The sequence below is a fragment of the Spermophilus citellus genome, assembly GCF_964194105.1.
Source record: "Spermophilus citellus genome assembly, chromosome: 17".
Classification (NCBI taxonomy): Eukaryota; Metazoa; Chordata; class Mammalia; order Rodentia; family Sciuridae; genus Spermophilus; species Spermophilus citellus.
Genome location: NC_138199.1, coordinates 72,100,181 through 72,126,654, shown reverse-complemented (window position 1 = coordinate 72,126,654; position 26,474 = coordinate 72,100,181). Strand labels below are relative to the sequence as shown.

Below are 26,474 nucleotides of genomic sequence, written 5' to 3'. Positions count from 1 at the left end.
AAGCTAAGGAGGCTCTAACATCAGAAGCATGTAAAAGATTTCTCTGCTCTGATGTAGCCTACCTGCCTAATCCCCCACCAACATATTTGGCAAGTGTACTCGATTTATCGTCTTCTTTGTTCTATGGCTAACCTCTTTGTTCATGTAACCTCTTCCATGGTGGAACTTCATATCCAGGGCAACTTGCAATCATGTTCCCAGACCATGGTCATTCATACTTGGCACAGAATAAACTCTTTTCTTATTCTTTTATAGCAGAGTCATGATTTTACAGTAACATGGATAACCTGAACAGTCCAAAAACTGAGCTCAGAAAAGAGATTGAATAGTTTTTAAAAATGGTTCAAAATAAAATATGGAGAAAAAATGAGCAGGCTGGGGTTGTGGCTCAGCAGTAGAGCACTCGCCTAGCACGTGTGAAGTGCTGGTTCCATCCTCAGCACCACATAAAAATAAATAAGTAAAATAAAAATATTATTTCCAGCTACATATATATATATATATATATATATATATATATATATATATATATATTTAATGAGCAGATAGAGCCCAAGAAGAACGAAAGTAGCAGCCTTCAGCATTCTCATCCCTTTCTCCCATGACCTTGTGGTCCCTAGACAAATCAATCACCTTCAATGGCCTTAGTAATGCTGCTCAACACCTACGCCTTCAGCGGCATCCCCACTGGCTTAGCGGGCACAGCCCTTGCTGTCTTTGGCCGACCTGAGGTTTGGTTGCTCTCCTTTCCCACAATCCCCAGCCTCTCCCAAGTGTTTTAGCGGAGCTTGGGGGTCTGCTCTGCTCCCTGCTTTCTGCCTCTTCTCTCTTCTACCTGTGCCTCCCTTTGTAAGTCCCACCGTCAAGCTCAGGTCGAATATTTCCTCTTGGAAGCAGGGGAAGATAGCCTGCCCCCTTCAACTTGATTATTTACTGGCTTAGTTCTCCTGGAAGGGTGTCTTTCCCCGCTCTCACCCCTAGGTGGCAGCAGCTGTGAGCTCTGCCGTCTCCCACGTCCATACACTTGACATTTCTTTGGTCTAGTAGAGTATTGAGCCATTCATTATTCATGTCCCCTGCGTAGTCCCTGTCTCTCTGTAAGAACATGACCCCTCCCCACACGCCATGCTGGGACATCTCCATCCCTAGGGGCCACCCTGGTTTTCTCCTTGAATTGGCCTTGATCCCAGTGCTTGGGAGCCCTGACGAGACACGTGGGTTTCAGAGAGCAGGCGAGCCACCTTGCGCGTCCTAAAAACATCCACAAAGCCACTGTGCTCTTCTCACCCTGCGGCCCACTCTGGCTCTCCTGCCACGCTTCGTCTGGTGCTTCTGCAGTCTTGCTGAGCTCCGGGTTCTGCACTCAGTGCATCAGGACAACCTTTCTCCAGGCAGCAGACAGCAGAACAATGACTCCCCAGGACTTCCCGAGCCCAGAACCCGGGAGCACATGATGTCGCACGGCAAGGAGTTGTTAAGGCAGCAGAAGGATTTCTAAGACGGTTATCAGTGGACCCAGGGGAGGTTAGCCTGGGCAACCTGGGTGGACCCCGTGTAATCACAGGGTCCTGAGGAGCCACAGGAGGAGGGAGGAGGGTCGGCGTCAGGTGATGAAATGGGACAAAGCACCCACGGCTCTGAAGGCTTTGCAGACACAAGGATGTGGGTGTCCTTTAGAAGGTGGAGAGGCTGGGGAACAGACTCTCCCCTGAGCTCCAGAGGCAACCAGCCTGCTGACACCTGGGCTTTTAGCCAGTGAGACCCACGCCAGACTCCTCATCTCCAGAACCGCAAGACAATAAAACCGTATGCTTCAAGCCACCAACTTTGCAGGGACTCATTACAGCAGCCACAGGACACTCATAAAGAGGGCCCACTTGGGCTTAACCGCGCCCCTGCCTCTTGGGGACAGGGGCCTGTGAGCGGGAGGAAGGAGCTTGTTGAGGTTCTACGTAGGGAGTGTCCTGAGGTCCTCGGAGCTGCAGGCAGGGGAGGCCCACAGTGGACTTCCTGCTTCTGCTCCGCCCCAGGCCACACATGGGTCCCCGGCAGAGAGCGCTCCAGGAGCAGCCATGGGGTAGCGGAAGACAAGCCTGTGAGGGCCCAGCTCTGCTTCACCACGGAGGGCTTTGCTGAGCTGGGTTTGCTGTCTGGGTGGCTGCAGGCCCCGAGTCACCTATCAAGGTGTCCCAGGCTTGGGTGGGTTTGCTGGACCTGCTGCTCGACACACAGCGCAGTGTGTGTGTGCACGCGGTGGCCCAGGTGACTCCCCTGCCCAGGAATGGTGAAGCTCTTGGTCTTAGCAGTACAGGTCACCCCGCCTGTCACCTCTTGCATCTATTTGGTTTATCATCCAAGACCCAAAATTCCTTCAATGACAAAAACAAAACCCACACAGACTGAAATATAAAAGGGACTGGGGCAGAGAGAGCATGTGAGAGAGAGAGAGAGAGGGACCCTCTGAAGGAAGTGTGGAGACACGGGGCAGGTCACTCTGAAGGTCCTAGCACAAGCAGAGTCAGAGCAGTGTGGTGGCCTATGGCCAACAGCCAGGGCGACAGGTGCAGAGATGGGAGGAAGCTCCGGGCAAATGGGGCCAAAGAGAAAAAGTGGCTTCTCTTTCCTGACGAGCCCCAGCAGGCCTGAGCTGCAGAGGGGCTCCGACCAGAGGAAGCCATCCCGAGGCGGGGTCGGGCCTGGGGAGGACGGCAGCCCAGTGCAGGAGGGGTGCTTTGAGTGCCCTATGGCAGGGCCACCCGGAAGGAGTGTGGGGCAACTGCGGTTTCCCCAGCGAGACCAGCCGTGAGCCCTGCCCACTGTCTTCTTCCTCCAGGGCAGACTCAGCCCAGTTCAGCCACTGGAGCTCTCTGCCTCCCCAGTGCTTGCTGGGCAAGGCTTACAGAGAACTGTGGCTATTCCAGGTAAAGTTCAGAGGTGACAGAGCCTGCCACCCTGCGGCTCCTCAGTTGTCCCCTCGCCCTCCTCCGACTCACCCTGGGTGCACTTCCTGTATACAGACCTGATCAGATGGTTGATAGCTCTCTTTCCCACACAGAGGGAAGTTGTGCCTTGCGCCACCCAGTGTGGCCGGTCTTCTCAAGGACAACACCCCCTTTCTCCTAACACATAAAACTGGGAAGTTGAAGTCGAGAGAAGCCCAAGGGAGGCGGAGGCGGGTTGGGGTCACTCACTCCAGAGCTGGCTTCAGTCCTCCAGGTCCGTGGGGGCCTGTCATCACTGACAGGAGCCGAGGCGGGACCATGTGGCTGTTCCCTGCTCTGCTCTTCCTCCTCCTTCCAGGTGAGTGGAGCTGGAGGTGGACCTGGAAAGTCAGAGGCTGGGCAGGAGACAGAGGGTGTGTCCTGGGGAAATGGCAGGGCCATCTTTAGCTCACCAGATGCTAATTCAGTCAATAAAAAGCGAGTTTTTGTAATCTGGTGGGTTCCGGGGTAGGTGTTGTGGAAACCAACAAGAAACAAGACAAAATTAAAATGCCTCTTTCCAGAAGCGTGCTTCTCAACCCTGGTGGTTCTGCACCGCTGGAGGAATGAGTGGGTGGACTAAGGAACCCGTGCACCCTGTCAAAGGACATTTTTATTTTTAGTAGACATGATAATTGTGCATGTTTAGGGAATACCGTGGGACATTTCAACCCAGGTGTGCAGTGGGTAAGGTCAGAGTGGAGCGATGGGCACATCCCTCACCTTGGACATCCCACAGTATTCAATATTGAGCTGATGGTTGCCAACCACAGTTATCCTGCGGTGCCAGACGACTCGAGAAGAATTCCTTCCACCCGCTGCACCCATCATGTCCACAGCCCAGTCATGCCAGGGCAGCGGGGTAGGTTGCAGGGAAGTCAAAGAAAATGCCCAGAGACAGCATGTGAGACTGAGATTTGTTGGGCAAGGCTTACAGAGAACTGCGGCCGTTCCAGGAAAAGTTCAGAGGTGACAGACAGACAGACAGACAGCACCCCTGTCCCCCACGGTGCTTCACCCAGCAGGGCCTCCTCTCCACGGTGGTGGTGTCTGTGGAGGCCCTCAGGTCTGCCCGTGGGCACTGAGGGGTTTTTGGTGAGGCTGCGGAAGCAGGGACGGCATGGTCACCAGCTTGCTCTGTGAGCTTGTCTGAGCAGCGTCCCAAGGAGCGAGCGCCCTGGTGCACGGGAGAAGCGTCTTTCCACAGATAACCTGGCTCGCCTTGGTTCCCAGTGTGGTGAGGGAAGGCCAGCGCCCTTCAAGATGGTGTCTGGACATCCTGGCCCAGGCCTGCTCTCAGTGTCCCCTTAACTTGGGTTTTGGAGACGGAGAGGGGTGCTCGGGGACACGGTGTTTGACTGGCCCCCTTTGCTTTAAGGATGTCGCCACCCTCCCACTCACCGCTCTCTCTCGACCCTCCCGTCCACATGCTGACCACGGTTCTGTTTCCTGCTTCTTTGGGATCAACCTTTTAGTTCCGTGTGTGAGTGAAAACGTGCAGCAGGTGTCTGCGGTCTGACTCAGGTCACTTAACATTCTGTCCTCCAGGTCCGCCCACGTGCCTTGAACGACAATTTCATGCGTTTATGGCTGAGTGGTATTTCCCCGTGCATAGGTCCCACGTTTTATTCGTCCACTCATCCACCAGTGGACCCCCAGGGTGATTCCATTGCAGGGCTCTTGTGAACTGTGCTGCCGCGTGGGTGCAGGCGTCTCTTCCACACGCCGACTCCACTTATTGTGGCTGTGTACCCAGGGTGGGATGGCTGGGTCCCACAGTGGTGTATCTGTCGTTGCTTGAGGAAGCTCCACGCTGCTCCCCACCACAGCGTATGAGAGAGTTCCCCTTTCCCCACACCCTCACCAGCATGGGTGACTTTTTGACTTTTGGGTAATGGCCATTCTAGTTGGGATGAAATGATAGACCTTGTGGCTGGGGTCTGTATTTGCCTGATGATTAGTGATTGAACCTTTCTTCCTGTGGCCATTTGTGTGTCCTCTTGGAGAAATGTCTATTCAGGTCCTTTGCTCGTTTTTCAGTTCCGTTCTCCTCCTCGTTGTTATCGTTTTTGCTGTTGGGTTCCTCGTATGTTCTGGAAGTTAACCTCTTGCTGTAGAGTGGTTTGCGAGTGTCCCTCCCGTTCTGTCTCTTCACCCTGCTGACTGCGTCCTTCCCGTATGGAAGCTCACTTGGTGGGATTCCGTTTCTCAGTTTTTGCTTTTGTGGCTGGTGCTACAGGGGTCATAGCCAAGAATCTTCCTGAAGCCCGTGTCCTGGAGCATTTCCCTGTATTTTCTTCTAGTAGTTTCAGCTTTTGCATTTAAGCCTGTGATCCGTTTTGAGCTGATGTTTTAACATGTTGAGAGATAAGGGTCAAATTTCTTTTTCCTGCATGTGGATATCCAGTTTCCCCAGCACATTGAAGAGACTTTTCCTTCTCCAATGTAGGTTCTTGCTGCCTTTATCAGAATCCAGGTGGCTATAAATATGTGGATTTATTTCTGTGGCTTTTGTCTCCTTTGCTGGTCTGTGTGTCTCTTCCTCTATTAGCACCGTACTACTCTTGATTCCTGTTGCTTTGTTCTAGGTTTGCAGTCAAGTACTGTAACGCTCCATCTTTTTTCTTTTTGCTCAGGATTCCTCTGGCTATTTGGGGTCTTCTGTGGTTCCATAGGAATTTTAGGAGAACTTTTGAAGCCAGATTTAAAATTAGGTAGTCAGTGTAGTTACGTAAATCGGGTCTAATATGGAGTGAAATCTAAAATGGAGGCCATGCTGACAATGATTCCGGGAAACATGGACAACTCATGGAATGTTAATGAAGTCCCAGAAAGGCCCTAGGCCAAAGTCCACCCCAAAGAAATGTTAATGGAGCCCAGGAAACAGCCCCCAACAGATTTGGAGATAGCCCATCCCAGAGAAGTGATAAACCCATCCAAAAAGTGATAATTAAGTCCTTCCTGCCCAGATTACTTGTTTGGCCCACCTGTGTCCTAACCCTTCCCCCTTGCATTCCATCACCAAACCTATAAAAAGGGGAACACATTTGCCCGCCAACGGATTCCACCTCTTGGGTCCCCTTCTTCCTCCGGGAGAAGTCTTTTCTGCTGTCCTTTAATAAACTTCTAATTTCTACTCTGACCTGGCATCAGCGTGCTTTTCTGGTGTTATTCTTCAACATCGGGGAAGCAAGGACTCGTCACCGGCCAACAGCGGTAACACTTTTTCTATTTCTGTGATGGGTGCTGTGGGTGTTTTGATAGGAATTGCATTGAATCTGTGGGTCTCTTGGGGTAGTATGGACATTTTAACAATGATTCTTCCAATCCACAAACATGAGATATCTTTCCCTTTTGGGTGTCCTCTTCAATTTTCTTTTGTCGGGATTTTTCAATTTGCATTGTAAAAATCATTCACTTCCTTGATAAACTCTCTTCCTGGGAATTTGATTTTTTAAGCCTTGTGAATGGGATTACTTTCTTTATTTCTTTCGCAGCCATATGACTATTGGCAATTTTTTAAAGTTACTGATTTCTGCAAATTGATTTTGTATCCTACAACCTTAGTAAGTTTATCAGTTCTTTATATCTGTATAGAATCATGTCACCTGCAAACAGGGATAACCTGGCCTCCTCCCTGTCTCTTTGGATGCCCCCCCTCTTTCTTTCTCCTGTCTTTTGCTCTGGCAAGAACTTCTAATGCCATATTGAATGAGACCGATGGAAGGTGACCTCCTTCCCTGTTCCTGATGTTCAAGGAGGCAACTTCAGCCCTCCCCTGTTCAGTGTGGTCTAGGTTTTGTCATATACAGACCTTATTATGTTGATGCTCATCCCTTCTACACCTGATTTCTGAGGGCTTCAATCATGAAGGGATGCTGAATTTTGTATGGATGCTTTCTCTGTTGCTGTTGAGATGATCACCTGGTTTCTACCCTTCCTTCTGATGGTCTCTTCTGTTTATCAATCTCTCTGTGTAGAGTCATCCTGGTGTTCCTGGGGTGAATCCTACTTGATCATGTAATGGGGGCAAAAAACTCCCCCCAAAGAAAAGCCCAGGACCAGATGAAATCGCTATTGCCTTTCCTTAAGTTTTAAAGGAGAACGGTTGCCAGTTCTTCTCAAATTATCCCAAAGTATCAAAAGGGAGGAAACACTTCCAAACTCACTCTGAGGCCAACACGACCTTGACCCCCAAACCAGACAAGAACTCAAAGAAGAAAACTGCACGCTCATGTTCCTGATGAACAGCTACAACAATCTCATCAAAATACCAGCAAATCCAATCCAACAACACTTAAAAGAGATTATACACCACATTCAAGTGGGATTTATGTCAGGGATGCAAGGAAGTTTCTTCTTTGTGAGTGCTTGGGAAGTGGGAGGGGAGAAGGTGAGGGAGACAGAGTGCTCTAGTGTCCCTTATAAGAGCACTCATCCCATAGGAGGGTTCCACCCTGAGGACCTGGCCAAGCCCTGATCATCTCCTAAGGCCCGTCTCTATCACCACGTGGAGAGCTAGGGCTTCAACACGTGAATTTTAGGGTAACAGATTCAGTCCATAGCATGCATAAATATGGACGCTGAGTTCATGAGGGCCACACATCCCCAACCTTGGGGTAGTGCCATATGTTCAATGAAGAGGGCCTATTGCTAATATGTAGAAGCTATTGCAATACACTCATTTTGATTGATTTATTTTTTGTGTGTGTGCTTTGTTTTTATGGATTACATATGCTGCAGGATTTTCTACTTTATTGTTATGTCTTACTCCCTTCTTTTTCCTACATCAGAACTGGACAGTTTTGAGATTTAGTTGGGCAATGTTACTGCCTTTATTCTCTAATTACTAATTTCTCATATGTACAACTTCTTCCTCTAATTGCCTTGGATGACTAATACTGTCTTCTTGAAGTTAATGACTCTACTAATTTCTTTTCTCCCTAAAATGAATTCAGGAGAGTTTAAGGTGTAGAATTTACTTTTCTCCACTTTTGAAACTTGAGATTTAAGGCTGGGGATGTAAATCAGCGGTAGAGAGCTTGCCTAGCAGGTGCAGGACCTTGGACTCTCTGCCCAGTGCTTCAGAAACATTGAGTTACAATCCACACACCACAACATTCACTCTTCTAATGTGTAAAACTCAGTGGCTTTTAGTATATTTGCAGAGTTGCACGGTCATCACTCTGTCCACTCCTGGAACATTTTCATCACCTCAGGAGGAAGTTGTTAGCCCCTAGCAGTTGCTCCCCTCCCCACACCCCCTGCCTTCGAGGCCACTCATCTGCTGTCCGATCTCTGTGGATTTCCCTGATGAGGAAGTTTCCTATAAATGGAACCATTCTAGTGCCTGACTTCTGGCACTTTGTGTAAGGTTTTCAAAGCTCATCAGTATGATAGCATGTATTAGAACGTCACTCTTTGTGCTGACTAATAGTCCACTGTAGATGTACCACATTTAGTCTACCCACTTATCAGTTGATGGATCTTTGGGTTGTTCTCACTCTTTGGTAGTTGTTAATAATACTGCTGTGAACTGTCACGTAGGTGTTTTGTGTTGGGAGATGTTTGGGTTCTCTTGGGGAAGGACTTACCTAGGAGTATATTTGCTGGGTCACATGTTAATTCTATGTTTGATTCTTTGAGGAATTACTGAAGTTTTTTTTTCCAAGAACTTACTTTTGAAGTAACTACAACTGTGACCATGTAATTCAAGTTTTAATATGTAATTTCTCATTTTTGTTAAAATAGAGTGCATCTTTATAGTTTTTCACATTGTCGATAATCAGGTTAACTTCTATAAGGAAATTTTCCCTCTAATATCAAACTTTGTTTTCTGGAAATAATTTTCAGTTATATTTTTACTTATGGTAAGTAAATTTCAGATATATTTTGAAAAAAATATTTACTTTAATGTTGTCTTTCCTTTTTGATGCAAAGTGTTTTTTTTTTTTTCAAATTAACACATGGAACCTCAAAACCTCATCTTTCCTTAAAAGGATGCGTGTAATTGTCTCAGTTCCCTGAAGATGTCACAGAAGCACATTGGAGTGTGTAGACCACCTTCTGTCCCTGGTGGATATTTATAATGGAGCTCTGTCTGTGGTGAAATTGTCTCCAGTTCCCATCACTTTGAATTCTGGCAGAGAGGGGTGAAGGACAGGAAGCCACCCTTGCTGTGTCCCCACTTTTGTTTCTTGAGAGAGCTGGGGTTGTGCTCACCAGTGATCCTCCTGGAGCCTTTGGCCCAGCAGGTGTTAAGTAGGCAGGTCCCTCTTGGGGAAGGTGGGACCTTGACCATTATTCATGATGCACTTGGACTTGGGAACTCTTCCCAGAGCAGGACACTGTGGCTGTGCCCTTGGGGTGGGAAGTGACAGCTACATGGATCTGTGTTTTCCAGGCTATTCCACTGCGCAGAATGAAGTCACTGGTCCAAAGACAAAGAGTGGCCCAGAGCGGGGCTCACTGACCGTGCAGTGTAATTATACCTCAGGCTGGAAGACCCACAGCAAGTACTGGTGTCGAGGAGCTGTTTGGAAGGACTGCAAAACCCTTGTTAGCACCAACAGGACAGAGCAGGAGGTGAAGTGGGGCCGTGTGTCCATCAGGGATGATCAGGAAAACCTCATGTTCAAGGTGACCATGGAGGACCTCAGGAGAGACGACGCTGACATTTACTGGTGTGCAGTTGAGAGGGCTGGATATGACCATAAGTTTCCAGTTAATGTGAGCATTGGTCCAGGTAAGAATTCCCCCCTCAAGCACCATGTGACCACTGTGCCGAGAATGGAGGTTTCAGAGATCCCGCTCTCTCTCCCCTGAGCAAGAAAAATGAATCTCCTCGTCCCCACCTGGGGTCCTGTGTATGTGTGAGACCCTTTGAGGTAGAGACTTGGATTAGTGACAGAAACTGGGATTCCAGAGACATCAGGAGAAGGATACAGCTGTAGCTTCTCTGCCCGTCATTAGTGCTTATTGCAGTCAGTCAAGCAGGACCAGCCTGGCTTGGGTACAGGGGTTGGAAAAGGCAGTGGGCCCGACCTGGGTATTAGTGGCACCTCCCTGGAACCTGCCAACCCGATATTCTCACGAAATAGAGCCTCCAGTTTGGTTTCCGGATCTTGTGTGATTCACTTTTGCACACTTTAAGTAAAATTAACTCTTATCTCTTAAGTCATCAAGTATAGAGCTCCGGAGGCTTAGAATCCTAGGAATCCAAAATGTAGATAATCCATCTTCCTTTCTAACATGAAAGTGGCTAAAATTCCAGGGGTTCCTGGCTAGGGGTGTGGGATGAGGGACTCTGAACCCACTACTATAAAAATTTTACTAAGAAAAGAGAGGAACACATTCCACTCCACTTCAGGTGCCTTCCCCTCTCCTCCTCTGATGGCCTCTGAGACTCACTGGGGTCTCTAGACCAAGCCTTGCTTGCCTGAAAAGCTTCAGCTTATCCCTGGAAAAAGTGATTTATGTGAGACTGGGTAACTGCCTGTGCCCTGTAGGTCTCCCCTTGGACCCCCAAGTCCTGTCTCCACTGGGGTGGAAGGTGAGGCAGGGAAGAATTCCTTCACCCCGCTCTGCACACACACACACACTCACACACACACACAGTCAATCATATGGGAATCTTGCATATTCTCATTTATATAGAGATAAAAGTCTTATTTACATAAAATAAACTATGGAACATCTGCTGATGGACAAAGTAGAGTAAAAGAATCAGATTTTCCTCCTGCCTTAAACAACAGTAAACAAAATAGACAAGATACAGGAAACAAATATTTTCAACAATTTGGATATCAAGCAACAAAAGCACTAATCCATGAGAGGAAGTAAATTTCAAAAGGTGAGCCAAACAATGGCCCAGCTTACAGCCTTGAAAGAGTTTGAGGGTTGAGCATAACTCAAACAGACCCTAGAAGACCTCTGGAATTGAAGGGACCATAAGGAAAAATAATAAGGGAGTCACAGAGACAAGATGCAGAGGACGAAAGATGGCAGAATGGCTGTTTGGAAACAAAATGTCTCCCCAAAGCAGATGATCAATTGTGAGTATTAACTCTGTATTGCATGTTGAGTGCATTAACTGCAAATTAAACAATATTTAGCTGAAGTTCACAGGACACAGAAGCAGAGAGGAAAGACTTGAAAAGGGTGAGAATCCCAGTGGTCTGAAAAGAGGCTTCTGTGAGTATTCAAGAGAGTAAAGATCACCTCATGTATGAGAAAGCTATTTGAGGTTGGGCAAAGAACCACCCAAAATGATTAGAGGGAATGGTGGCCAGCGTCCCCAGGGCCAGATACTGTGACCGTTCTCATGAGCCAGATTGGCAAGACATATCTGTGGGGTATTGGACTGGATATTTATCAATGTCTCACCTCCGTAGTATGAACAATTAGCTCTAGACCAAAAGCTGCTTTGATATGTGTGGCCTTATAGATCTTCAGAGCAAGTCTTGAAAAATTCAGACTCTTCCAAGTAATTTAAATTAAAAAATACCCAAGAATAACAGGGTGAAAATCACAACATGTGCAAGACAGGCAAAGGTTGTAAGATATGATGAGGATGATGAGGATGATGTGAAAAAGCAGGAAAACACCCACTGATTCTGAAAATAGTCACAACCGAAAACAACCTAGAACTAACACAGATGTTGAAATTAGCAAAAAATGAAATTAAATCAGTATGATAACTATACTTTATATGTCCAGGAGACATAGAAAATATAAAAAGACCCATTTCAAACTTTTAAAGCTGAAAACTAGTGTCTGAGATGGAAAAACACACCAGAAGAGATTAATGGTATATTTAAAATTACAGAATAAGATATTAGTGAATTTGAAGAGACATCAGCAGGAATTGTCTAAAGTGAAATGTATGTAGGGGAATAATTTATAAGAACAATAGAGCATTAGTGATATGTGAGACTTCACTCATTCTCATAGACATAAAATTGTCATCTTTGAAAGGAGGAACGTCAGATAAATTGATGGATTTTTATCAAATTAAAATAAAAGCCAGAATTTTTACCAATTTGATAAAAACTATCATCCCATTGTTCCAATGAGCTTAATGAACTTTTTATACAAGAATCCTGAAGAAAACTAGGCCAACACACATTATAATCAAATTTCACAAAACTAGTGACCAAGAGAAAATCTCAAGAGCATCCAGAGACATGACCCATTGCATTCAGTGGGACAAAGATAAGGAGGGCCACAGATTTCTTGCTAGGAATGAAGAAAATGAGAAGACAGTAAAAAAAAATCTTAAGAACAAAAAGAAAAAAATATATAAATCTTGGTTTCTCTACCCAGTAAAAAAGCTTTCAAAAACCAAAGTAAAATAAAATATAAAAGTCGAAAAATCCATCAACAACAGATCTACCCTACAAGAACTGTGAAAAAGGTCATTTAGGCCAAAGGAAAATAACACCAGAGGGAAATGTAGATCTTTATAAATGAATAAAGAACACTAGAAATGACATTTACTCAAGCAAATATGGGATAATATTTAATATTTTAAAAATTTCTTTAAAAGATAAATTATCTTTTAATTGCTACAGTGTGTGTTCAGAGGTTCGACATATAAATGAGTAAAAGTCATGACATGATAGCATAAAACCTGAGAGGGAGAAAACGGAATTATACTATTGTGAATTTATTATACAAGAAGTGCTATGCAATGGAGGTTGATTATTATTGAAAAATGTACATGATAAGTCCTTCAGCAGCCAGTAAAATGACAAAACAAAGACTCATAGCTGATATACCAACAAAGATATAAGAGAGTCATCAAAAATACTCAATAAATTCCAGAAAGCAGAAAAATAAAAAAGGAACAAAAGAACAAATGGGATAAATTAAAAATAAATAGTAATAAGATAGAAACCTAACCAGATCGATCCATCATTACATTAAATATAAGGGTCTAAACATGCCAGAGATTGGAAGATTGTCAATCTCTACTGTCATCCAGAAATGTACCTTAAGTACAAATATTTGATTAGACTAAAAGTAAAAGAATGGGAAAAAACTATGTAAAAAATAGTTTTTTAAAAGCTAGAATGTATATACTAATTCCAAAGTGGATTTCAGAGAAAAGACTTTTGATAGTGATGAAAAGATTATTTCATAAAGATATAGAGGTAGATGCATCAAGAAAACATAGCAACCTTATTTTATTTATGTAATAAAAGAGTTTATAGCAGAGCTTCAAAATGTATTAAACAAAACCTGATAGAACTACAAGGGAAAAGGGACAAATAGCCCTTTTTATACCCCTTTCTCAGTTGTTGATGGAACAAATAGAAAATCAGTAAGGATGTAGTGGATTGAACAGTGCTGCCAGACAACTTACCCTTAATGTTATTTAACAGTCTGTCCAACAACAGCAGAATACATGTGCTTTTCAGATGAACGTGTTCCAAGATATCTAAATTCTGGACTATAAACCTGTCTCAATAAATTTAAAAGGATTTCAGTCATTCTCAATAAAGTTAAAAGGATTTAAGTCATTCTCTGGTCATGATGAAATTAAGTTGGAAATTAATAAAAGACAGTTCCTTGGAAAGTTCCTAAATATTTCAAAAACCAAATAGCTTACTTCTAAAACCACAAATAAACAAAAGGAAACGGCGAGGTTTTTTTAATTGAATAAAAATGAAAACACAATGTCTTAGAAAACAAAATGTCTCCTGGTGGGAGATGGCCAGAATATTGTGTCTCCCTAATATTTATTTCAATATTGGGACTTGAACCAGGGGTACTTTCTCACTGAGCTACATCCCCAGTGGATGCTGGACCCTTATCATAAGAGGATGGTGGTATACAGTGGAGCCTTTGAGGGGTGATTCAACCATGGAGGTTCTGCCCTCCTGAATGGGATCAGTGCCTTTACAACAGAAGCGTACAAAGACGTCTGTTTTATTCTTATGGATATTTAAAATCTACTTGTACATTCAGGAATTTAAAACCTGTTATAAAATATTTTCCCAGTTTTCATTTACTTTGTTTATGATATTTTGAGATTTTAGGTAGACTGATCAGTAATATTTAATTTCCAATTAAAATCCAACATTAGGGGTCAGGTATACTGGTGCACACCTGTAATCCCAGTGAGTCAGGAGGCTGAGGCAGGAGAATCTCAAGTTCAAGGCCAGCCTCAGCAAATTAACAAGACTCTGTTGCAAGATTTAAATTTTAAAAAGATTGGGGATGTAGCTCATTGATAAAGTTCCCCTGGGTTCAACTCCCAATAGTAAAATAAATAAATAAATAAATCTTACTAAACTGGGAGCGTGGCACATGCATGTGATCCCAGTGACTATGAACCTCTGAACCCATACTTATCAGACAACAAATCTGCTGGTGCCTTTAGTTTAGACTTCCCAGGCTCTATGACTGCAAGAAATAAATTTATGTTGCTTGTAAACCACCAAATACATGGTAATTTGTTATTGAAACCTGAATGTGCTAAGATGGTGAGATGCTACTAATTCAGTATTTAGGGGAAATTTTACAGCACTAAAAAAGACTATTGGAAAGGAAGAAAGAAACCATAGAAATAAAATAAAATTATGCCCAAAGTAGCATCAGAAAAGAAATAAGAAAGATCAAATGAAATAGAAAAAAAAATCAATAGAAAAAAAATCAGTGAAATGAAATGCCATTTCAGTGACAAGATAAAAACACATTGATAAACTTCTAGTCATAGTGACCAGGAAAAAATCGAGAAGAAATAAAATTGCTAATATAAAAAAAACTAAAGAAAAGTGGAATCACAACAGCTTTTACAGATGTAAAAAGAGCAATAAGGAAATGTTACAAGGAACTTATATGCCAGTATATTTACCAGCTTAGATGAAAAGGAAAAAAATCTTTTGAAAGGCACGAACTATCAAAGACACTCAGGAAGAAACAGATGACTGAAATAACTCTACATCTATTAATGACAGGATTTGTGGTTTAAAACCTTGCCACAAAACAAAACAGAGCAAACTAAAACACAACACCCTGGGCTTAGATGGTCTGCCAGAGAGTTCGACCAAAAAGGCTGAGATAATAGCAATTCTATAAAACTCCTCTAGAAACTGGAGATCAACGAGGCTACCGTTAACCGGATACAGACCGAGACCAAGTCATTACAGGCAAGTATTTATGTAAATGTTTGCATAAATGAAACTGCAAACGTTCTAAGGGAAATTTTAGCTAATTGAATTCAATAGTATATGGAGAAATAAAAGCATCATAATGAAGCAGGGTTTATCCCAGGAGTGAGAATGTGATTGACCTTCGAAAATTAATCAGTGTGAATCAAGCACACTACAAAATAAAATGCATATGATTACCTCAATAGGCACAGATAAGGCATGTGATAAACTCCAACTCTGTTCCTGATTTCAACACAACAAAACAAACAAACAACAACAACAAAAACCAAGAAAACCTCTTGTCAAACAAGGAAACATTTTCAGTCTGATAAGGGGCAATTACAAAAAGTAATATACATAATTGTGATGGACCAATGCTTTCTTCCTTAACATCAGGAATGGTTTCTTTTCACTTCTGTTCTACATTGTAGTGCGGTTTCTAGGCAGCAGTAAGATTTTTTAAAAATTTATATGTATATAGAATCCAGAATGAATAAAGAAATAATAATCTCTTGAGCAGGAGAAAATACGATTATGTATTCAGAAAACCCTTGAAATATCCCCCTCTCTAAATATTACTAGAACTAGTGAATGAGTCTCGAAAGGTTGCAAGCATCAGTTGATATCTATGAACTTGTAATAAGTGATCAGAAGTTGAAATTTCAAAATACCATTTATAATAACATAAAAATATGAATTCTTTAAGGATAAATGTACAAAAGATGTGCAAGACCTAAATGGCAAAAGTATACAATAATGCTGAGAGAAACCAAAGAAAAGCTAAATAAATGAAGAAATGTATTTTGTGTATGGGTTGTAAGATTCAACATTGCTAAAAAGACAATTAACTTATAGATTCAACACAACGCCTAAAAATTCTAATAGGACTTTTTTTTTGAAAGAGATTGACAGGCTTATTCTAAAATTGGTGTGGGAATGTAAAGACCTGGAATGGTTAAAACAACTTTGAAAAAGAAGGACATAGTTGGAAAACATTCATTTCTGATTTCCACACTTAAAATAAAGCTGTAGTCATAATGTCAGTGTTGGGGTCAGATAGAAACATCGGTCAAGGTGAATCAGAACAGAGGATCCAGATGTAGGTACACCCCCACCACATATATATAGGCAAAGCTATAAAGCAATTAAATGAAAAAATGATAATCCTATCAACAAATTGTGCTGGTGTCCCTGTGTAAAAAAAAAATGGATTTTAACCCATATTTTAAGAGTATCATGCTCTACCGACTGAGCTAGCCGGGCGACTTTTTAACCCATATTTTAGATTATTCACAACAATTATTTCAAAACAGATCATAGATCTATATGTAAAATCCCAACCCACAATAAAACAGGGAAGAAATCCCAGCAGCTAGAGAGGCTGAGGCAGGAGATTCACAAGTTTAAAGCCAGTCTCAGCAACTTAGTAAAGCACTAAGCAACTTAACGAGAACCTGTCTCTAAATAAAATATAAAAAGGGCTGGGGATTTGGCTCAGTGGTTAAGCATCCCTGGGTTCAATCTCGGGTACCAAAAAGACAAACAAAACATGGAAGAAACTCTTTTGAGATCTTGGGTTTGGTACATTTTTTTCCTAGATCTAACACCAAAAGTATAATCTGTAAGATTGATAAATTGGACTTTGTTAAAATTCAAACCTCTACTCTTTGGTAAATAGCATGAAGAGAATACAATGAGACTTGGAGAAATCATTCAGAGAATACATACAGAAGCTCTGTGTCAGGGAGTCTCTGAGAGAGATCCCAGGGGTCTCCACCTCTGGGTACCCAGAGCCTGGTGTAATCCCTTCCCCTGAGTGTAGACTGGACCTAGTAACCTAGTAACTGGTGGACAGAGAATGGAACATTTCGTGGGCTATCAATTCCGAGATTAGGTTATAAAAAGGCTGTGGCTTCCATCTCCTTGCCCACTCACTGTCTTCTCCTGAACCCTGCTCTCTGGCAGGAGCAAGCTGCCATGTTGTCAGTAGCCCTGTGGGAAGGCTGACTGTCTAGGAACTGTCACCTGGCTAACAGCCAGAGGAAACTGAGACCTGCTAAAACCCACAGGAGTGAGTTTACAAGCAGATTCTCCCTATTGAGGTATCTGAAGCCCCAGCTGGCTGATATCTTCGTCACAACCTTGTGAGCCAGGGGACCCAGCCAAGCCATGTCCAGCTTCGTGATCTGAAGAAAGTGTGAGATAATAAATGTTTGCTATTTCAAGCCATCAAGTTTCTTGGTAACCTGTTACAGAGCAACACATAACTGATACAATCTGATACATAATTTGTTTCCAGAACATAAAGAAGTCTTAAGCCTCTAAAACAAGAAAACAAATAATTCAATAAAAAAGGGTTAAAGATTTGAATAGACACTTTACTAATGACTATATTTGGGGCTGGGGTTGTGGCTAGTGGCTGTGTGTTTGCCTTGCACATGTGAGGCACTGGTTCAATCCTCAGCATCAGATAAAAATAAGTAAACAAAGATATTGTGTCCATCTATAACTAAAAAATTTAAAAAATATATTTAAAAAAGACTATATGTGGATGGCAAATAATCTCATGAAAAGACACTTAACATAGCTGGGTGTGGTGGAGCACACCTGTAATCCCAGTAACTTGGGAGGCTGAGGCAGGAAGATCCTGAGTTAATTGCTCCTGGATTCCAAAAAAAAAAAAAAAAAAAAAAAAGGAAGAAAGAAAGATGCTCAAAACTATTATTCAGTGACAAGATGAACAAAAACCACATACTCAAAATTTAACAGCATTATGTCTACCCACAGGTTTGTATGAGAACATTCATAGTCGTTTTATTTGTAATAGTCCCAAAATGGGAACAGCCCAAACGTCCACCCGTTGGTGGATGGATTAAAGACTTGGGGTCCATCCATACAATGGACAGTGCTTGCAATCCAAAATAATGATTCACTGGCTGTTGGAGGGCAGAGAGGGGTGAATGACAGGAAGCCATCCTTGCTGTGCCCTCATTTTTGTTTCTTGAGAGAGCTGGGGTTGTGCTCACCAGTGATCTTCCTGGAGCCTTTGGCCCAGCAGGTGTTAAGTAGGCAGGTCCCTCTCGGGGAAGGTGGGACCTTGACCATTATTCATGATGCACTTGAACTTGGGAACTCTTCCCAGTGCAGAACGCTGTGGCCGTGCCCTTGGGGTGGGAAGTGACAGCTACATGGATCTGTGTTTTCCAGGCTATTCCACTGCAAAGAATGAAGTCACTGGTCCAAAGACAAAGAGTGGCCCAGAGCGGGGCTCACTGACCGTGCAGTGTAATTATACCTCAGGCTGGAAGACCCACAGCAAGTACTGGTGTCGAGGAGATGATTGGAGGGACTGCAAAATCCTTGTTAGCACCACTAGGTCAGAGCAGGAGGTGAAGAAGGACCGTATGTCCATCAGGGATGATCAGGAAAAGCTCACGTTCATGGTGACCATGGAGGAACTCAGGAGAGACGACGCTGACATTTACTGGTGTGGAATTGAGAGGGTTGGATCTGACCCTGGGTTTCGAGTTAATGTGAGCATTGATCCAGGTAAGAGTGTGTTGATGTGTCCCTGAGGTCCCACTGAAGTGAATGGTCCGTTATTCAGAGTGACCTGTCACAGAGGGTGCTTGAATCCTGAGGTCTCACAGAATCCTGAGTGAACACTTGGGGTTGGCCAGGGGTGGGGCTTCTTTAAAAGCCCCGGATCCTGGAACCTCCCCCAGGAAGTCAGCCAGAGCAGACTCTCTTTTCCCTCTGCACAGCTGAGTCCTGAACCTATTGCCAATAAAGGTCAAGGTGATGGTCCCCAGTTTCAGCCCTTGGTCTGGGGAGACCTGCTACTGCTTTCCTGGGACCTCAGTGTCCAGGGGTGCCCTGCTCTTTGGGGTGCTCTGGGCGAGGCCTGGACAGGTGCTGTTCTCACCCCCCTCCGTATCCACCCTGGGGGAGAAGAAGCCCTGTGGAGCCTGGTGTGTTGGTCTGACTCCTGAGCCCAGAGAGGCCTTCACAGACGGCTGCGTTCCTGCTGCTGGGAACCCGCTGGGAGCCGCTCATGCCTTTGGCTTTCTGAGGGTCTGGTCCTAAGTCCTCCAGAAAGCAGGCGCTGCTGGAGGCTCCAGGGTCTCGAGGCCTGGGTTTGAAGGCGTTTCCTGTTTACTCTGCTGCTCGGCCCCTGGACAGGCGGCACCAGGTGGCAGGGCTCTGGGGGCACAAAGGAGCACCACAGTCACCTGAGCCCAGGCCTGGAACCTCTGGGGCGTGTTCTGGTGGCACAGTGGGCGGCACACATTGTTCTCAGAATCCTGACAATGCCCAGGAGGAAGGTATCCCCATTATCGAATCTTCATAACTTGCCTGAAGTGGAGGCCTTCCAGAACATTCTGATTCATGGCATGCACATGGAATTCTAGCAGTGCAGACTCTGGATAAGCTCAGAGGGCACACCGGGGGTTGCCTGGTGTGGTCGTCTGTTCAGCTGCCATGCCACAGTCCGGGTGGTGCAGACACAGGAGCATCCCTCACAGTTCTACAGGTTGCAAGTCCAAGATGAAGGTGCGGGCTGGGAGGGGTCTGAGGACGCTCATGCAGAGAGCCACCCTCTGGCTGTCCTCTCGTATGGTCATCCTTCTGTGCTTGCACATCCCTGTGTCTGTCCATGTGTTCTCATCTCTTCTTCTAAGGTTAGTTTAGGTCTTGTATCCTGAAAGGCCCTGTCTCCAAACACAGTCCCATTCTGAGGTACTAGGAGTTGGGTGGATTCAATGTTTGAATTTGGGGGGATACTTTTCAGTCCACAGCACCTGGTGACAGAATAGGGAAGAGGGTATTACTGAGGAAATTTGGGGTATTTTGGCTATGTTGACTGATCGAGTGGTGGTGTGACCAGGTCAATCCATCCTCAATTAACAAATTATATACGTCAAATATTTACAGTTTATTATTTGCCAGTCATACCTTGATCTAATATGGGAAAATGATATCATCAGAAAAAGAGCCAAATGTGATGTGATCTTTTATGTTTAGATTGTTCTAGAAGCTCAGCACAGGTGAGAACAGTGTGGTCCAGCAAGAATTGGCACTGCATTGGAGGTGGATTATGGAGGTTACCACAAGCACCATGCTCCACTGGGGAAGGGATGGCGACCTGGTAGAGCTGTTGGGAGATAGGAAAGGGTGGCAAAGGAGAGAGAGGAGAGGATGGCACTTGGTCCATCCTGGCACCAGCCATCAGTGCCAGGCAGCCTGGTTTCCCAGAAGAGGCTCAGGGAAAGGGGCCAGCTCAGTGGGTTGCATCCCTGCAGAGCAGGCGAGAGAGCTAGCTTCAGCCAAGGCAGAGACTCAGAAAGAGCTAGTGTGGCCTGGGGACCACAAAACTCCATTGTGTGTGCTCAGCTTGACAGGCAGACCAGGACTGACTATTGTAACTTGCTTCCTGAGCTTGGTCCTCAGAATCTCTTGCATGGTCACCAAGTTGTTTTCTGTATTAAAGAACTACTTTAATGTTTTAGATGACAGCTAAAGGGTCCTGGTGGCCAAGAGTAACTCTTTAGTTCTCAGGGGGAGAATACTCTAGGCCCACCCAGAGCTGGATTGTTCATGGAAGAAGTAACTCTGTTTGGCTTTGTTTAGCCCCAGGAAATCCAGTGACAGCAAGGACAACCACAGTGACTTCAATCACTGTGAAGACTGCCAGCAACCCATCAGTGACTCACACCACCAGCCCCCTCGAGTGGTAAGCAGAGTTGGGTCCTAGAGTCCTTTCTTGGGGGCCTGGCCCCACGGCGCCTCCTCTGGGAAGGTTTCCAGATTAAATTCAGGATGCCCAGGAATCCTGGAATTCACACAAACAATAAATAATGCTTTAGCCAAAGGTAACACAAGGGTTTAATGGGACAATGTAACACTAAAAAGTATATGTGTTTATCTGGATATGAAGTTTACCTGGGCACCCTGCACTTTCACATGGTAAACCTGGTCACTGCATCCTGTGGGTGAACCCAGCTTGGTACCCCCACCTGTCCCCCCTGATATAATCCTCATGTCAGAAGAGTCACTGAAAAATCTGGGGTGGGCTCCCCAACCTCAGTTTACCTTTGAGCACATGCGTGAAGGCAAAGACTTCGGCGGGTAGCAGGAGAGGAGAATGGGCCTGGGCCTCTGGCCTCTCACCAACATGGCCCCCAGGGGACAAGACTGCCACAGTTTGGCCTGTGTGGGTTGTGAGAAACCCCTCTCCCACCTGCTCCCGGCAAGTCTCCTTGTCCAGTCCACCTCTCCCCTAGTACCCAGTGAGGTGTGGGAGGTGCAGAGGGGAGGGGTGGGGAGCTGGAAGTTTGGCTACTTCCTCATGGCAGAGGCTGTGGAGTGCCAGTCTGAGGCTGACCTCCCTGGAAGATATCCAAAGGAATTCAGCCTCTGATAGCTCTCCAGCTTGACTCCATCTCAGGTCGTTGCGGTCAGGCCCCAGGTCAAGGTCACAGCTGAACCACATACCCTGTGCTCCTTCCAGAGCCAATGCGAAGTCCCTTTCTCCCTCTCCTTCTGCCTTCCAGAACTGCACCCTGTCTTGTCTGGTTCCCTTTCTAGTCGATGCTGTTCCTTCCACTCTCTTACTCTTGAGTTAGCTAAATACTTATGAGGAACTCCACCTTGGGGGCTGCTTTAGGCTCCTTGCTTGGATTTTTTGGTACCAGGCATTCACCCTAGGGGCCCTTAACCACTGAGTCACTTCATTGCCTTTATTATGATTATTATATTTATTATTTTTAATTTTGAGACAGGGTCTCACTAAGTTGCTTCATGCTAAATTGCTGGGGCTGGCCGAGCCTCTGGATTAGCAGTGTTCCCCACCACGCCCAGGTCTTTGACTGGTGGTGTTTGTTTGGTTGGTTTCCTCCTCTGTTTTGGAAGTGCCTCTGTGTAAATGTAGGGAATTTTAGCTGCTGATGGCAGGAGACCAGGGAGGTGTGGTGGAGAGCCCCAGAGAGTGCAGAGCAATGGAGAGAGCACAGGGCATTTGACCTGTGCCCTGCCTGGTAACCTCCCCTTCATCTTCAGGACACATTCAGTCCACTCAGCGACCCATCCACATTCTCACGTTGGATGTACTTCAGAGTTTTCAAATCTGCCCCTGAGCTGCGGGAAGCCTTCTGTTGGACTGAAACAAAGATGGCCCTGGAAGGTGGAGACCTGTGAAGGCTGTGGAGGATGGTGGGGAGGAGGGGGATCGAGGGTCCTTCAGACTCACAGGGAGTAACTAAGAACTGCAGGGCCAGTGGCAGTCCATGGCACAGCGGGTGGGCGCAGAGAGAAACAATTCCCAGGTGTGGTGGCCCACAAGCCTTCAAAGATGTGACGTCAGATCTGACACAGGCAGCAGTGAGGGGGGAGGGACATCTGGGTGGAGACAAAGAGCACAGCCAACCCTCAGCCTGGAGGGAATGAGACTAGGTGAGGGGGATTGTGGGAGACCAGCCCCCCACGGTGGACTGGGGGTGGACAGGGAAAGGAGGTGGCTTAAGGCCAAGCTTACTGTAGTGGGGGATGCCCAGGCCTTCCAAGGGGGCTGTCCTGCTGGCCCCAGGTCTCCCTCACTTGGCTACTGGAACCCTGGATCTGAGCACAGGGAAGGCTGGAAGACCCCAGGCCTCTGTTCCAGGTGGCAGTTTTTTATTTCCTGTTTCTTGTTCCCAGGTCCTTGTTCAGCAGCACCCACTTCCTGATCCTGGTCTTCCTGGAGGTGCCCCTGCTGCTGGGCATGCTCAGTGCTGTCCTCTGGGTAAACAGGCCTCAGAGATGCCCTGGGAGGAGGCGGAGTCCGCCAGATGAGAACTAGTAGTAAAAAGACCCTCCAGTAGAAGAAAAAGAGCATTTTTGTGAGGAAGCCATGTGGTCGGCAGGACTGTGACTCTGAGGCCACTCAGCAGCTTCGGGAGCAGCCCCTGGTCCCTGCTTTTGCAGCTCTGACCCCTGGGGGTCATGGAGACAGTAGGAAGTGCCAGCAGAGAAGATGCTTCCCCCAGGGGCCCCAGTTCCTTGGAGGTCCCATGTCATCTCAAGTGTGGTCACCTGCCACATTGATGGACCTTTGTCTGCATTCCTTGGGTGCCGGGCTCCAACTAATCGAGTGTTTCCACATTGTAAACCTCAAGACAGGGAAGGAAAGGGGCTGCCCGCCCCTCCCCACCCAGCTCTGTCCCTCAGGGACTGAAGTCGAGCCTGGCCCTCTCTGCGGACACTCCTGTGAGTCCCTCGTGGTCTCCTCCGTCTTTGAGCAGTTAGGCTGCTCCTCTTGTCTGGGGGTGGTGGAAGATGGGCCGCACATTTTGGCACCCACAGCGATGGCCCACTTGATAATGCGCTCTTGTTTTGGTCCTGGGGACTGAACGCCGGGTGCTTAACCTCTGAGTCACACCCCAAACCTTTTCTTTTTCATTTTGAGACAGGGTTTTGCTAACTTGCTGAGGCTGGCTTTGGATTTATAATCCTCTTGCCTCCCCTCAGAATTGCTGGGACTCCAGGCGTGTGCCACCACGACCGGCTTGAGCCGCACAATTGGGGACTGTGGAGGAACCACAGTGGGATGCTGGAGCTGGAGCACATCCCACACCATGGGCTTGGGGTGGCAGAAGGGCAAGGCCACCACACAGCTGTGTATCCTTTCCAACGCACCCAGACTAAGGTTCCACCCAGTGGCTGAAGCTTCCAGTTGGCTGTCCACAAAGTGCCGCTGGGGAGTGGCCTTATCAGGAGAAAAGGAGAGCCGTTTCCTTCCTGTCCAGTTCCAGCTCCTGGGCTTATACTTCTGGGAAGGAGGCCACTCTGGAGAAGGCACAGCCGAGCAGGGGCAGGAGAAGCCAAGGGCCCTGGGCAGGAAGGACGGCGCAGGACACAGTGGGACGGAGGCTGGGACGTTGCACCTCCCTTCCCTGAAGCTGAGTGTGGGAGTCGGGGTTCTCCAGGGAAGCCCAGCAGTGTGTGGGGGGGCATTCCAAGGAGGCTCAGTGAGGAGGGCGGGGCAGGCTGCAGAGCCAGGAGCTGCTGCTGCAGGTGGAGCTGGAGGACAGGCTGGGGCAGAATTTCCTCTTCATGGGACACTCGGCTGTTTTCTCTTGAGGACTTTAACCGATTCGACGATTGGACAAGGCCCACTGCATTAGGGGGGTAATCTGCTTGGTTCAAAGCCTACTGACTTGATGTTAATTTCCCCTAAAATGTACCTCACAGTCACACCCAGGTGGGTGTTGGGCCAAATAGCTGCATATCGTGGCCTAAGCAAGTGACACAGATCCACCTCACACTGGCTGTCCTGGCACATGGGGCACAGTTGGTACTTCTCAGGGCCTCCGTCTCTGAAGCTCTCCTCCCCCTCCCCTGCTCACGCCCAGCCTGGTCTCCCTTGCCTGTGGCTGCCACTCCCTGCTGTCCTCTGGCTTGAAGGGTGAATGGTGCACACAGCCTGTGACTGAGCCCATGCCCACTATGGCCGGAGCGTGGATTGGGTCCCCAGTGCCACCTGCCGGGGTCCCCTGTCCAGTGGGACAGAGGCTGCTGCTCCTTCAGGAAACATTAGTCCAGGTGGCCCGTGCCCCTGCTCTGGCCAGTCTGTGCACCCAGGCCAGGTCCCCGGTTACTCAGCTCCTCCTTGTTCATTCAACAAACACTGTGTCTACTGAGTACCAGGCACTGTTCAAGTATAAGCCCCAAAATAGAAAAAAAAAAGACCCAGCTAAGTGCCGTGGAAGAAATCTCCAGGTCCACAGACAAGGTCTCACTCAGCTAGAGAATGGCAGAGCTACATCCAGACCCCACCCCCACCCTTCCTGGGCTCCGCTGCCCTCTCTGACCTGACCCTCCAGGGAAAGTCTTTTTTCCGCTGCCAGGTCTGGCGCCCATGCTCCACAATCATGCCCTGTGCAGACACCCTGTTCTGAGTCCCCCGTGAGCATCTTGAAGTCACGCGTCAGTTCCGTAGAAGAGGACCTTCCCTTCGCAACCTCCACCCGCCCCTCCCCTTTCCAGGCCTGGTTTTGTTAGTATTTTTTGTATGTGTGATATTTATATTCTCTTCTGTGAATATTTCCCACAGTTCAGTCTTTTGTTCCTCTTGCTTTTAAAAGTATTCATTGCTTAGCCAGGCGTGGTGCCTGTGATCCCAGGGATTTGGGAGGCTGTTATGTTTTGGATGTGACGTGTCCCCCAGAAGCTCACATGTGAGACAATGCAAGAGGGTTCAGAGGGGAAAGGATTGGGTTGTGACAGCCTTAACCTAATCAATGAATTAATCACCTGAGAGGATTAATTGGTGATTGAAGGCAGATAGGTGTGGCTGGAGGAGGTGGGGGATTGGGGTGTGGCTTTGGGCTACATATTTGTATCTGGCAAGTGGAGCCTCCCTCTTCTCTCTCTCTCTCTCTCTCTCTCTCTCTCTCTCTCTCCTTTCTGATCATCATAGGAGCTGCTTCCCTCCACCACACTCTTCTGCCCTGATGTTCTGCCTCACCTCCAGCCCCAAGGAATGGAGCCTGCTATGTGTGGAGTGAGACCTCTGGAACCGTGAGCCTCCAAATACACCGTTCCTCCTCTACAATTGGGTCCTTTCATCACAGGGGCAAAAAAACTGACCAAAACAGGGGCTGAGACAGGAAGACCTCAAGTTCAAAGATGGTCTCCAGCTGAGTGCAGGGGTGCACGCCTATAATCCCAGCAGCTCAGGAGGTCGAGGCAGGAGGATCATGAGTTTAAAGCCAGCCTCAGCAACTTAGCCAGGTCCTAAGCCACTTAGCGACATCCTGTCTCTCAATAAAGGTAAAAAAGGGGCTGGGGATATGGCTCAGTGGTTAAGCACCTCTGGGTTCAATCCCTAGGATCCCAAAAACAAAGGATGGCCTCCACAATTTAGAACCTCAGCAACTTAGAAAGACCCTATCTGAAAAATAAATAAATAAATAAGGGACTAGGGTGCAGCTTGGTGGTAAAGCACTGCTGGGCTCAATCCCCGGAAATGCCCCTGCCCCCCACCCACCACGGATGCATTCATTGGTCACCACTCTCTGTTTTCATCCCTAATGTATCATTTTCTTGGCAAACGTTTATCATGATGTAGTCTTTCTACCTTTGACGGGCCATGGGAGCTGTATTCCATCAGTTCTCGCATCTGTAGATTGTTGCTGGGATACTTCAAAAGCAGCCGCCCCGGGTAGAGTCCATGCCTCGGTGTCTTTTGCCTTTGGCACCTGCAGATCTCCCTGCACTGTCTCCTGGTGTGGCGCCAGGAGAGGCCACCTATTTTGCTTGTACGCGGTTGCTCATTCTGACGGGCGGCCAGGATGAC

The 26,474-nt window shown here is 46.5% G+C and overlaps 1 protein-coding gene across 1 annotated transcript in view; it reads left to right on the top strand.

Moving 5' to 3' along the window:
* Nucleotides 1-26,474, top strand: part of LOC308635595 (polymeric immunoglobulin receptor-like) — a 191,313-nt gene that overhangs the window by 86,917 nt on the left and 77,922 nt on the right. Inside the window, exons 3-4 of the mRNA XM_081270056.1 lie at nucleotides 9,385-9,726; nucleotides 18,347-18,688. Of these exons, the coding sequence (XP_081126182.1) occupies nucleotides 9,385-9,726; nucleotides 18,347-18,688 (684 nt within the window). The remainder of the gene's footprint in view (nucleotides 1-9,384; nucleotides 9,727-18,346; nucleotides 18,689-26,474) is intronic.